Source organism: Ictalurus punctatus, chromosome 19 (genome assembly GCF_001660625.3).
Source record: "Ictalurus punctatus breed USDA103 chromosome 19, Coco_2.0, whole genome shotgun sequence".
Taxonomy (NCBI): Eukaryota; Metazoa; Chordata; class Actinopteri; order Siluriformes; family Ictaluridae; genus Ictalurus; species Ictalurus punctatus.
Genome location: NC_030434.2, coordinates 23,483,273 through 23,496,952, shown reverse-complemented (window position 1 = coordinate 23,496,952; position 13,680 = coordinate 23,483,273). Strand labels below are relative to the sequence as shown.

At 44.2% G+C, this 13,680-nt stretch overlaps 1 protein-coding gene across 5 annotated transcripts in view; it reads left to right on the top strand.

The window, feature by feature from the left end:
• The window catches only part of atp2b1a (ATPase plasma membrane Ca2+ transporting 1a), a 41,809-nt gene that overhangs the window by 19,718 nt on the left and 8,411 nt on the right, over nt 1-13,680 (top strand). For all 5 annotated transcript variants that reach the window (XM_047162118.2, XM_017494451.3, XM_017494454.3 and 2 more), the window contains exons 4-16: nt 9-266; nt 1,475-1,600; nt 3,453-3,617; nt 6,033-6,071; nt 9,594-9,749; nt 9,922-10,136; nt 10,401-10,643; nt 10,786-11,027; nt 11,288-11,525; nt 11,637-11,816; nt 11,908-11,995; nt 12,091-12,197; nt 12,313-12,504. In XM_047162118.2, the coding sequence (XP_047018074.1) occupies nt 9-266; nt 1,475-1,600; nt 3,453-3,617; nt 6,033-6,071; nt 9,594-9,749; nt 9,922-10,136; nt 10,401-10,643; nt 10,786-11,027; nt 11,288-11,525; nt 11,637-11,816; nt 11,908-11,995; nt 12,091-12,197; nt 12,313-12,504 (2,249 nt within the window). The remainder of the gene's footprint in view (nt 1-8; nt 267-1,474; nt 1,601-3,452; nt 3,618-6,032; nt 6,072-9,593; nt 9,750-9,921; nt 10,137-10,400; nt 10,644-10,785; nt 11,028-11,287; nt 11,526-11,636; nt 11,817-11,907; nt 11,996-12,090; nt 12,198-12,312; nt 12,505-13,680) is intronic.

The window sequence follows — 13,680 nt, the reverse complement described above, 5'->3', positions numbered from 1 at the left end:
GTGTGCAGAATGCGGGGAGGGAGCAGGAGGCGCAGAAGACGAGGGCGAGTCCGAGGCAGGATGGATCGAGGGAGCGGCCATCCTCCTCTCTGTTGTCTGCGTGGTGCTAGTGACGGCTTTTAACGACTGGAGTAAAGAGAAGCAGTTCCGTGGCTTACAGAACCGCATCGAACAAGAGCAGAAGTTTACAGTGATGCGCGCTGGGCAAGTCATTCAGATCCCCGTGGCTGAGATTGTAGTCGGGGATATTGCACAAATCAAATACGGTAAGCCCACACGCTGCACAGCCGTGACGTAGAAGCAGAGCCGCGTTCATTTGTTGTAATCGAACGTGATCTGACGCAACAGGAAGACTTCACCCTCTGAACGACAGGCGAGAGCTAGCTGGGGAAACGGAGGGGAAATTTCTTTGTTTAAATTCCTGTGAAATGTCGTGTTTTTTTTTTTTTGATGCGCTGGAGTATGTTTAATCAAAACAGGAAGTCAGGGCGAGACATAACGAGTGGCTCCTCCCCTTTTTAAACAGCCAATAGCGTTTGGCTCGTCTCACAGCCCGGCCGGGTTAAGCCGTACTTGACAGGTAGTACCACGTCACATATACGTTACAGCACAGTGAGATTCTTTTCCTCGCATACTCCAGCATGTTAGGAAGTTGGGGTCAGAGTGCAGGGTCAGCCATGATGCAGCCCCTGGAGCAGAGAGGGTTAAGGGCCCAACAGTGGCAGCTTGGCAGTGCTGGGGCTTGAACCCCCGACCTTCCGATCAGTAACCCAAAGCCTTAACCGCGGGGCCTCCACTGCCCCTTATAATATCGGAGGGGCGGGGCACTTCAGATTCCAGAGAGTGTTTGATTGGCCAGAAAATCTGACGAGAAGCCGAAGCGCAGAACAATTTTCATACTAAAAGCCACAAAGCTTCCGTTTTGATTTCATGGGGACTTTAAGAGGCATGTAGGTTTTCCAGAGCACATGACATTCTTTCTTTTTTGTAATTAACACTTTTATTGATTCACAAGTTAACACAAAGAGACAAACATGTATAATGAATCAAACTGTTTTAACATAAATCCCCATTATAACCCCTCCCCCTACCAACCTCCCACCGCACCCTGGTCCCCCCACGAACACCCCTGTGGTCAATAGAATATAAGCTCACATATCCAAAAATAAAATAATAATAATAAAAAAAATACACACAATTAAAAGAAGAAAAAAAAAAACGGAAAATACAATAATCAAGTGTAATCATAGACTAAACTGTAAATTATACTCTCCACCGCCCCTCCTGGAGAGTCTCCCAAAAACGCCAAATAACCGCTCGACCCCTCCTCCAAGGCAGCCACCCTCCCCATCTCCACACACCACTCTGGAAACGAGGGCGCTCCATCTGATTTCCGTCCCCTTAAAATAACCTGCCTACCAATCCTCACATGACGTTCTTTCTAACGTTTTTTTTCCCCGTTGTTGCCGTGCAGGTGACCTCTTACCTGCCGACGGCGTTCTCATCCAAGGGAACGATCTTAAAATCGACGAGAGCTCTCTGACGGGAGAATCGGACCACGTGAAGAAACTGCTGGATAAAGATCCCATGCTGTTGTCAGGTACGAAGCCGTCAGCGCTGCCGCTAAACCTAGCCGACCGGTGACTCGTTCTATTTCCAAGCGTGTTATTTAGTCACGAGTAAACGAGTTCCATTTACGCTTTACCTAATGTCTAACATCACTGAAGACGGATCAGGGACCTTCCTCCTGTACACGTGGACCGCCACCTCTGTTTTTGTCTATGTACTGTAGACGTCAGTAAGCTCTAGCTGGGGCTGCGTGTCTATATGAATGAGTATACGAGTATTGGAGGTCAGCAGTAGTCATCAGACTGAAGGGTAGATTTTTTTTCCTCATTATAACACACGCACGTTTTTAAAACCGACCGATCGATTCAATCCCGTTTACTTGTGTAGCGCTTTTCACGATGGACAATTTTAAAAACCGTCCCAAAGCAGCTTTACGGAAATGTATACATTCAGGATCTAGATTTGAAACGCATGGATTCATCCCTAACGAGCGAATCTCCCCGAGACGACACGAGGTAGAAACCTTCGAGAGGAACCGGACTCGAAAGGGAACCCGTCCTCATCTGGGTGACACCGGATAGTGCGATTATAAATAAATACACCCCAGCGAATAACTGTGCTAATACTGCACGGTCAAATAGTGCGACCAGGAAAATTCTCGATTCACTTTGGGGTGACGAGCGAAATAGGCAATTCGAGTGATTTATTTATTTATTTATTTATTTATTTATTTATTTATTTATTTATTTGTGTATTTCAAGTCCTGAGTGACGTCTTGCTGCTTCTCAGCGTGCACCAGGCGTAACCTCCGTGTACTAAAGATTGTGTAGTATGTATACCGGACTATTCAATAGGGTTTGGGTGCACAAATGTATCACATATTTTTATATCTCGTATCATGATGTTTTCAAAACGTTTCTACAATACACGATCTGCACCGCAGTAAATAGGTTTTGTGGCCAGTAGTGTTGCATTTATATAAAAAAAAAAAAAAAGCATCAGATGATCCTTTCATTCGTAGCATGCAAGAATAAATTCGAGAATCGGTGTGAAAGATTCAAACAGTATAAAACGTCATCTTATGAGATAAGACGTTTCGACATAATAGTAATAAATGATTTATTGCAATATCGATATTGCGTCATCATATCGCCCAGCCCTAATATCCCACACTGTATTGAAATCTCTGGGCAATAACGTACCGCTCATTCGAAAGCTGGCTGAAATGTGGGATGGGTTTGTTATGTATTTGAAGACAGTCAACATACTTTTTTGTCATGTTTACAAAGGATTTCTTCATAAATCGTTAACATTCAAAGCAGATATTCTGTCAAATCTGTATCGAACACCCCTCTCGTTGTCTGAAACAGTATTTAAATGAGTGCCGAAAATCCCTGTTCCTGTTTATAGAAGTAGCTCAGATTAAAATCGCCCTGTTTTCCATTACATTTTAAAGTATCAAGTACGTTTATATATATATATATATATATATATATATATATATATATATATATATATATATATATGAATATAAATGATGCTGATCACCTGGGAAATGCTATCACAGGAGAACAAAGGTGCGATCGCGCTCTCTTTACAATCGTCCCGGCCTTCTTTTGCCTGGCGAAAGAAAGCTCAAGTAGCGAGCTGGTATTTTTCCAGGCCTGTCTTTGACAAAGGAGACACTTTTCAGTCCCAGAGCACTCGGTGCTTTTTATAAATAGCTGCTTCTTTGGGTCATTTGGCCCTACAGACAGCCCCTATGTAGATGGCACTTACGCAGAACTTAAGCACTGTGTGTTTGTTTGTGTGTGCGAACCTTTGTGTTTATTGTACTTGCAACCAAACAGCGTGCCCTCACCCGTGCGTCCTCTTGTGTACAGGTACCCATGTCATGGAGGGCTCTGGAAAAATGGTCGTCACTGCCATCGGAGTCAACTCCCAGACCGGAATCATCTTCACGTTACTGGGGGCAGGAGAGGACGACGACGACGACGAGGAGAAAGAGGAGAAGAAGAAAGAAAAAGAGAGGAAGAAGGAGAAGAAAAGTATGCCACGCTATTATTTGGTGTCCTTCCAAGCCTCTCTGGCAGACTGACCCGTTTTTAAAATAGATCAGCCATGTTAGTCTGTGGCCTTTCAGCGTGTAGAGGCAGCAGTCGTGGTGTTATCCAAAGAAAAACTCTTATCTAATTTGGGCGTGTCAGCTGTGTAAGGGTGAGAATACACAATATCTGTTGCACTCTCTCTCTCTCTCTCTCTCTCTCTCTCTCTCTCTCTGTCACACACACAGCTAACAGGACTGCACTTACTGTGGGTTAGAGGAATGTTTGTCTATGGCGAGTGAGCCTGACTGAGCAGGAAATAAAACAAACACACTGGCGCCTAGTCTTTGGCCATTTGATTTAAGACCATATCCGTGAGCTGCTAGACACCAGGATTGCCAGAGGAAACATTACTGTTTGAATTTTCATAAAATTTGCATATTTAAATAAAAAAATTAAAAAAAAAAAAGAAGAAGCACTTTTGAATATTTAAGGCAGAGTGAAGTTTTAAAACAGTATATATCGTGTGCAATCTTCGCCAGTTGATCGCTAATATTTTTACAAGTTGCCTTTATTTATGCAAATGAGGTTAAAATAAGCATAAACTCAAACACTTAATCAAAACAAGGATTCAGACTCTTGATTTTGTCAGAATAAAATATAATTATTGCAGCGTGAAGAAAGATTTTTACAGAAGTGTTTCCGGAATAATTTCTTTATTGTTTAGTCAAGAAAATTAATTAACGCAATTCATTAAATTAATTTTTTTTTTTTTTTAAAGAAAAAGCAATTCAATCTTATTACAATTTATTTTTATTTTATTTTTTTGCTATTTTTCTGTATGTAATAGGAAAACGTAAATCCAGCAGTCGACGTTTTGGCTATTTCTTCTGTAATGTTTTAATAAATATATTTATAAGCATGCATAAGCATGCACCTGGCAACAAGGAGTTTTAGTTCTGAATCTAGGAACAAAAGAAACATTAGTGTCTGTAGTTGGTGGTTTATGATGTTTGTTAAGGAAGCTGACACATAACTTGACACACAAATCAGGATACCAGCTTTTCAGGGATATAGGACATGGCTTGATTGGGAATTGGGCGGAGCTTAAGCCTCGTTACAGGTTGTATAATAATTCTCACCTTTTATTAAAAAAAAAAAAGGCCGTCAATGAGAGAATCTTGATTGTAGTGTGTGTGTGTGTGTGTGTGTGTGTGTGTGTGTATATATATATATATATATATATATATATATATATAGCGTTTCCTCTTATCCGATTACATTCGATCAAATATATGATTTTTCAACCTATTTCTAGACATTTTTTACTCCCTTCATGTGTGAAATGGTCTTGCTTTGCTGGCAGATGAAGCACTTGTTTCTGGAAAGTTTCATAATCTGTAATGGCTTTTGCTTTATCGTAATGTTATAATAGGAAATGTCGGATATGTGTTACTTTGTCCAAGATATTTTCACTTGCTAAGATGTCGCGTTCTAATTTCGGCCGTGTGACTTTCGCGTCACTCGACGTAGGGGGGAAAAAAGAAGCTTCTTCCGTGTAACAAAAGTTGGAAGGCTTTTTAAGGGATTACGACCGCACTACCAGACACCAGAGGGTACTGCGTCATACAGCGTTCGTTTCGATTACATTTAAACATGGATCTCGATATGCGATGCGCTCTGTGCTCCGTGTAAGCTCGCCTTCGTTTCCAGACAGGAAAACTACATCACATCAGCTATCTGTATCATTTTTTTTATTAGAATTGTTCTTGTTTGATTCTTATTTATTTATAAGCTTAAAATGAGATTTATTTGTTGTTTAATTTAATATTATGAGGGTTTTTTTTGGGGGGGGGGGGGTGTTTGGTACAGCAGTAGAAGTTTAAGCTTAAGCTTTGTTAAGCTTCGTTAATTGGTGTTTGTTTTTTTTGTAAATGTCAATCATCAGCGCCCAAATGGAGCTGAAATGGGCGTTTTGTGTGTTTTCTGTTTATCATATGCCCAGTTTAGCATATGGCAAAGATTTCCGCTCCATGAGCCAGCAGCTTTTGTAATGAATTCGAGCGGCCTCCTGTCCTGGTGTGTTAGCAGTTCCAGCGAATGCCCCTAGACCTTTAAACAGCTCAGCGCTCACAAAGCCGAATGCACAGATCACCACAGCTGCATCTGTGCACACGGGCGTGTCTGTGGCCTGGCCAAAGATTTTCCTCCTGCACCGAGGCCCCAACCCACGTGTGTGTGTGTGTGTGTTACAACCTTTTCTAAAATACTAATTACCGCCTCTCACTCCATTAAATCGAAGAGTTTTTTGTTGAGTGGAAATACGTTTGAATGGATGCGGCAGAATAATCTCGGGCCCAGCGTGGGACTGTTAAATAAGTTTTCCGAGCGTTTCTGACGTGCTCTTTCTCTCCGTAGACAAAAAGCAAGACGGCTCTGTGGAGAACAGAAAGAAAGGTGAGTAACCCTATTGACTTAACTGCATAATGAGCCGCATATTGGCTTAGCTGGCAATCTCTGAGGTGCTGCAGCTTGCGTTAAAGCCATTGCCTTAACCCATTACTTCTATTGGATAGTCATTAAAGCTGTCCCGCTTGCGTGTGTGTGTGTGTTTGTGTGTGCATTGCTTCGTGAGGTACAGTACGCATCCAGTTCAGTTCAGCTTCATCGCTATGATGCATTAAAAAAAAAAAAAAAAAACCCAGACACCCTTGACAGACGAGCTAGGTTGAAACAATGAACCCGTCCTCCTCTGGATGGAGTGTAATGGGATTTTAGGCATGATCAGAGTTGACATTTAGGTAGTTATTTCGAGCTGGTCTAGCTATGATGGATTAACTATAAAAGGGCTAACAAACGTAAGAGCATCAGCTCCAACCTGAGAGAGGCTAGACGAGAGCGCCAGCATCACCGCTTGCAGGAATTCTCCAGAATTCTTCAGAATTCTTCCTCATTCACAAAGATCCGGATAAGCAACTAGTATGACCGAATGGCGATGACCGTTACCTCGTAACCTTTAGCGATTGGCTGTAAATTTTATAGTTAGCACATTTACATTCACGCCTCCGCCATGTGTGGGCGGAGCTTGCATGTTCTCCCCGTGCTTCCGGGGTTTCCTCCCCCAGTCAAAAGACACGCGCTGTAGGCTGATTGGCATGTCCAAATTGTCCGTACTGTACGACGTGCGTGCGATTGTGCCCCGAGATGGGGTCGGCACCGTGTCCAGGGTGTTCCCCGCCTCGTGCCCGTGTCCCCGGGATAGGCTCCAGGCTCAGAAAAGGTACAGAAAACGGATGGCTGGATGTTTTGTTTTGCATCTGTGCTTCACGTGTCTTGTACATCTTGTCCGGTAGCACTACTTGTATTGTTCTCCACTCTGCTTGTATTTCCTCATTAAAAAAGCGTCCGCTAGATGAATAAATGTAAACGTAATGAACGTGGCCTTTTTTTTTTTTTTTTTTTTGTCCCACAAGCTCCGTGTCTGAACGCCTATATTAAAGTATAAACGCTACCTTTTACACCGCTCACGCAGGCAGGGGTTAATCCGGTCCATTTCCTTCTGTTAAATATCTCGCATAACCGCACGATCGACTGAAATGGAGGATCTGCTACAGGAGCCGTGCCGGTTCACGTCTGCGTTCGACGACCCCCGGATAGATGATTTCATGCTTTAAACGTTACCGTCCACCTACTGGAACATCCCAAAAGCAAGACGATACAACCTAGAGTGCATAAAGGCATGGACTCGTTTTTCTGTATCACGGAACGACAATTAGTGTTCTGCATCGTGTACTTGTAATAAGCAGGCGCGTTAGACGTGTAAAAATAACAGCGACCCTTTACTGTTTGGAAACGCGTAATCGGTCACAGGGGAGAGTCGTGTTCGAGCAAAGTGAAGCTAGCGCCAGTTCTGATAACAGGGAGTGTGCTGTGTGTTATTTGGTCTGGATTTGATATGGAAGCAGGACTGGGTGGTGTTTACTGAAGCGCAGGCTGCGAAGCCTCTCTCACTTGCACGCTTGCCAGGAATGAGCTCTAATACCTCAGACTAGGATTACAGCCCTGCGTGGAGTGGAGAACGGTCCCGCCACTGCAGAGAACAAGCATGACACGCACATTTCATCCTTCATATCTTTTGACTGCAGCCCGCACTTTAACTGCGGAAGGATAAGTACGTTACACGGGGGTTACAGCTATCACTGAGGTTTATGTTGGAGTGTGTGTATGTGTTTGGGAGTGTGTGTGTGGCGGTGCAGTGACGTGCTGATTTTTAACGTGATACACCAGTGATAATACTTTGAGCCTGTATTAGGGCCTGGGTTGCTTGGACAGATTACTGTTTGACTTTGATGACACACACACACGCACACACACACACACACCCCTTTCTTTTCAACGTATTGCCAAACTCGTCGCATTTCGATTCAGCCTTTAGAAAGAGGCGTTTTATCAGAGCGCCCTTAAAAAGAGACGCCCTAGTTTCCTCGCGCCTTTTGTGCCCGCGTGAACGTGGCCTGTTTGCTAGCAGGGAGCACAGAGGGACCCTACACTCATTCTCTCCCACAGAGAATGAGACCCATTATATGCGATTGTCCCAAGATGCACAAAGCATGGCACACAGCTGGACCTGAACCTAAGGCCCTTTGAGTAGCCACACAAACGGAAAGAGTGGCTGTTAAACAAAAGAGAGGGAAGTGAAAAGCGGAGTAAAAACACGAGTCGCAGTCATCGGCGGGAGCGTCGAATGTGGACGCACTGTTGGCATTTGGGGGGGACGGAGGGGGGGGACGGAGGGGGCTTTACACCTCCATGTAGTTTATCACAGGGCCGTACACACGCTCTGTTCTACATTAACCTTATTATGATGATGATGACGAGTCTTTAACATGCTTGAAGCACTCCTTTGGTTTTGTACGAATTATGGAGACGCGTCTCGTTTCATCGATATCGGAAGTACGTTTTTTTTTTTTAGAACTGGCCGAAATATGTTGGCGAGAGCATACAAACGAACGATAAGCCTGCGAGCGAGATTAAACGACAGTCCAGCGCACATCTCAAGTCGAGACCATTTTAGGAAAGTCTGAATTTACACACCATGCGGACCTTTCTACATCTGGGATATAAAGTCCATGATGCCATGTATCCTAACGTTAAAACATTAAAGTTCCACGTCCATATTTAACCGTGGGCATGAGGTACTTTCCCATACGGCGACCTCTCTGTGTGCGCCAAAACCACCTCCGGTGTTTATTTCCCAAAAGCTCTATTTTGGTTTCATCTGAGCATCGAACCCGATCCCATTTGAAGTTCCAGTAGTGTCGGCACACTGAAGACGCTCGAGTTTGTTTTCGGATGAGAGTAGAGGCTTTTTTCTTGAAAGCCTTCCAGACAACTTGTGGTGATGTCGGTGACTTCAGATTGTAGTTTTGGAGACTTTCTGACCCCAAGAAAGTCTTTCTGGCCGCTCGAACCGTCGTCTTCACGGTGCGTTGAGACGATATAGACACTCGTCCAATTCCAGGTCGATTCATAACATTTCCAGTTGACCGGAACGTCTTAATTATTGCCCCGATGGTGGAAATGGGCGTTTTCAATGCGTGTGCTATTTTCTTATAGACACGCCCCATTGTGTGAAGCTCAACAACCTTTTGCAGCACATCACAGCTATATTCTTTGCTCTTACCCATTGTTATGAATGACTAAGAACATTTAGCCTATGTGTTACCTCATATTTATACCCCTGTGAAACAGGAAGTCATGGTTGAACAATTTCCTGTTCCTAGTCACCCAGGTGTACTGAATTTATTTATTTATTTATTTATTTATTTATTTATTTTTTAAATATCCACAATGTCTGATGTTTTTTTTTTTGTTACTATTATATTGTCTTTCAAATACATTTTTAATTCTCCCCCTCCCCCCCCCCCCCCCCTCTCTCTCTCTCTTTCTCTCTCTCTTTTACGCTTTTCACGTGTTCAGCTAAAGCCCAGGATGGAGCTGCAATGGAAATGCAGCCCCTGAACAGCGACGAAGGAGCAGATGCAGATGAGAAGCGCAAAGCCAACTTGCCCAAAAAAGAGAAATCCGTTCTCCAAGGGAAGCTGACTAAACTAGCAGTCCAAATTGGCAAAGCAGGTCAGAGCATTTTCGTTCTTGTACTCTTCTTAGGGATGCGCCGTGGCTTTTCTTTCACGATCCCTTGGTGCCCCCTCTCTTCTTGAAGCTAACCCTGTTGTTTTCAATAGGGCTCTGAGCATTTGGGTGTAACTCTGGTGTTTAAGGGTGTGCTTATCTCATCTCTGTGCAGGTCTGGTGATGTCCGCCATCACCGTCATAATCCTGGTGGTGTTGTTTATAGTGAACACCTTTTGGGTGCGAGGGCTTCCGTGGGAGAAAAGCTGCACGCCAATATACGTCCAGTATTTCGTCAAGTTCTTCATCATCGGCGTGACCGTCTTGGTGGTGGCCGTCCCTGAGGGCCTGCCTCTTGCCGTCACTATTTCACTGGCTTACTCTGTCAAAGTACGTCCCGCTCTTTGAAGCAGCCACGTATCAATAGCGCCGACCTCCACGTCGGACAGCGCACACACATTCACGTTGTCGTAGCTGTCGCAGTGACCAGCGGCCTGTTATATGCCAACAGATTTTAGGATTTTAGGATTTCTCTTAGTTAATCTTGTCCTCGCCCTGTCTAATCCTGTATTGCCCCACCTTCCCGCCCCCACCACCTTTTTTTTTTTTTTTTTTTTTTTCCCCTTCTTTTTTTTCTCTCTCTCTATTTTTCAGAAAATGATGAAGGACAACAATTTGGTGAGGCATTTAGATGCCTGCGAGACCATGGGCAATGCTACTGCCATCTGTTCAGATAAGACAGGCACTCTGACCATGAACAGGATGACTGTGGTGCAGGCTTACATCGCAGATCAGCACTACAGGAAGGTCCCTGAGCCGGAAGTAATCCCTGCCAGCATCATGGACCTGCTCGTTCTGGGCATCAGCGTCAACAGTGCTTATACCACCAAGATCCTGGTGAGTGCACCTGCATCCATTATGCAGATCACTGGTTTAGTTCAGTTTTTTTGCTTATTTCAACTATTCATTATACCTCTTGGACAGAATAAAAAATATATATGTGACTCTTTTTTTTTTTTTTTTTTTTTTCAATCATTAGCCTCCCGAGAAGGAGGGAGGTCTATGTCGTCAGGTGGGCAACAAAACCGAATGTGCCTTGCTCGGCTTCGTGTTGGACCTGAAAAAAGACTACCAAGCAATCCGCAACGAGATCTCCGAGGAGAAGCTCTATAAAGTTTACACGTTCAACTCTGTCAGGAAATCCATGAGCACCGTGTTGAAGAACGCTGACGGAAGCTTCCGGATGTTTAGCAAAGGAGCCTCGGAAATTCTACTCAAGAAGTAGGCATTTCTCGAACGTCAAGCCTCGTCGTTTACGTTTATATATTTTTAGAAAATAATAATAATTTAATGGTTGGGGGGGGTGTAGTGAGAGATAAAGAGTCATGTGATCAGTCGTACTTAGCAGATCAGATGCTTTCCTTTTTTCTTTTTTTCGTCAACCCCAGCAGCTAGGCTGCTGATGCATTTCCCCAGGGAAATTACCCAGGTGATGCTTCTCATCTTAACCGTTTCTCCTGCTCTGCTCTTTCCCTGTCTAGATGTTCCAAGATCCTCACAGCGACCGGTGAGAGTAAGGTGTTCCGGCCCAGAGACAGGGATGACATGGTGAAGAAAGTGATCGAGCCCATGGCCTCTGAAGGCCTGAGGACAATATGCCTGGCCTACAGAGACTTCCCCGCTTCAGAAGGGGAACCCGACTGGGAAAACGAGGCCGATATACTCACCAGACTCACCTGTTTGTGCGTGGTGGGCATCGAGGACCCAGTCAGACCGGAAGTATGTAAACCAAGTAGTGCTTGGTTAATAAATCGTTAGCAACAGCTGGTCGACAGCGAGCATCTTTAACGCTTAGCGAGGTGTGCCGTCTGACCCGGTTCTCTCAATCAGGTCCCCGACGCGATCAGGAAGTGCCAGCGTGCCGGGATCACAGTACGTATGGTCACCGGGGACAACATCAACACGGCTCGCGCCATAGCGTCCAAGTGCGGCATCCTGCAGCCCGGAGACGACTTCCTCTGCCTGGAAGGTAAAGAATTCAACCGGCGGATACGCAACGAGAAGGGAGAGGTGAGGGGACGCGAGCGTTTGTGCACACACCGAGAGCTCACACTTTGATTTCTTTTCAAATCCTGACGTGCACGACGTGCTCGTTTTCTAGATCGAACAGGAGAGGATCGATAAAATATGGCCTAAACTCCGAGTCCTGGCGAGATCGTCTCCGACAGACAAGCACACGTTGGTTAAAGGTATTCTGTTTTCCTTTCGCACGTTGTTTCATGACCCGGGATAAACCAGTTACATTGTGCAGAAGTGTTGAGTAAAACAACCGTCTGCTTTCCAGGTATCATCGACAGCACTGTTCTAGAACAGAGGCAAGTAGTAGCGGTAACAGGAGACGGTACAAACGACGGCCCTGCCTTGAAAAAGGCCGATGTCGGATTCGCTATGGTATATAATACACCTTACATGCGTAAAACAGACCCAGAGATTTCACCGGAACGCCGGAAGCGCCGACCTGCGTTTAATGAAATTGTTTTATTGTGGTCTTTTTCGTTGTTCTCAGGGCATCGCGGGCACAGACGTAGCTAAAGAGGCTTCCGACATCATTCTCACCGACGACAATTTCTCCAGCATCGTCAAAGCTGTCATGTGGGGCCGCAACGTCTACGACAGCATCTCCAAATTCCTGCAGTTCCAGCTCACGGTCAACGTAGTGGCCGTGATCGTGGCCTTCACCGGAGCGTGCATCACACAGGTAATCGAATCTCTACTGCACTCTACTGCACTCTTCTGGCCAGGATGACACGGGAAGGATAGCCAAACAGGATGAAGAAAAGCGCTGAAGAAAGCTCGTTCAACTTAAACAACTCTGAACGATGGGTTATTAGTACGAGCCCCGAAGCAGAGGGACGAACCGGTTTAAAAACCGGAGCAGGGTAGTGAGCAGTGAGACGATGCGGCATCTTCTCGGTCGCTCGCGCCGCCAGCAAACGGCCAACGTGTTTTTGAGACGGAGTTTAAAGTACACTACCGGTCAAAAGTTTCTGGACACTCGACTGAACCGTTTCTCATGGTCTTAAAAAGGTGTGTGATTTAAATGTTGAATCGGTGCCGTAGACAAAAATATAATCGTGCCGACGTGTCCGTCTTTCTTTCATTAGAAAACTAACGTTTTATTTACAGAAATGTTTTTTTTTTTTGTTTTGTTTTTTTTAAACGGACGACTCGGAGCGAAATATTTCCGAAAAGCAGCGGATAAGAGTCCGGCGTCGGTGCGAACTCCTTTAACACTGTTTAAAAAATCATCTCGGGGAAATTCCTCAAGAAACCGCTCGAGAAAACGCCAAGACATTTCTGGAAATTCTAGGTGAAAAGCGCGTCGACTTTGAAGATGATAAAATATTAAATTATTTAGATTTATTTTGGATTAATCATCACTAAATAATTCCCATAGTTCCATTTGTGTTACTCCAGAGTTATGATGACTTTATTATTATTATTATTATAAAATGTGTAAAAAATAATGAGTTTGTGTAAACTTCTGACCGGTTGTGTGTGTGTGTGTGTGTGTGTGTGTGTGTGTGTGTGTGTGTGTGTTTCAGTGAAACAGTGTCGAGTTTCATAGGTTATGCTGTAGACCTATAAAGCACACATCTTCTCCTCTCGTGTCATTGTCCGAACATGTTTGATAAGGGTGAAAACCGGTTTTCTGCAACATTCCCCGTCCAGGTCCTGATTTTAGAATCCTGATACCCAGCTAGTTTCTTTCTTGCAGGAGTTCTCCGTCTTATTTTCCAGTCACTCTGGAGTTAATATTGTTCTTGGTCTAAAAAAAAAAAAAAGAAAAGAAAATCCGACTAAGCCTTATTTATTTATTTATTTATTTATTTATTTATTTATAATTTTAGATTTTTGCTCCGTCAGATTTTTG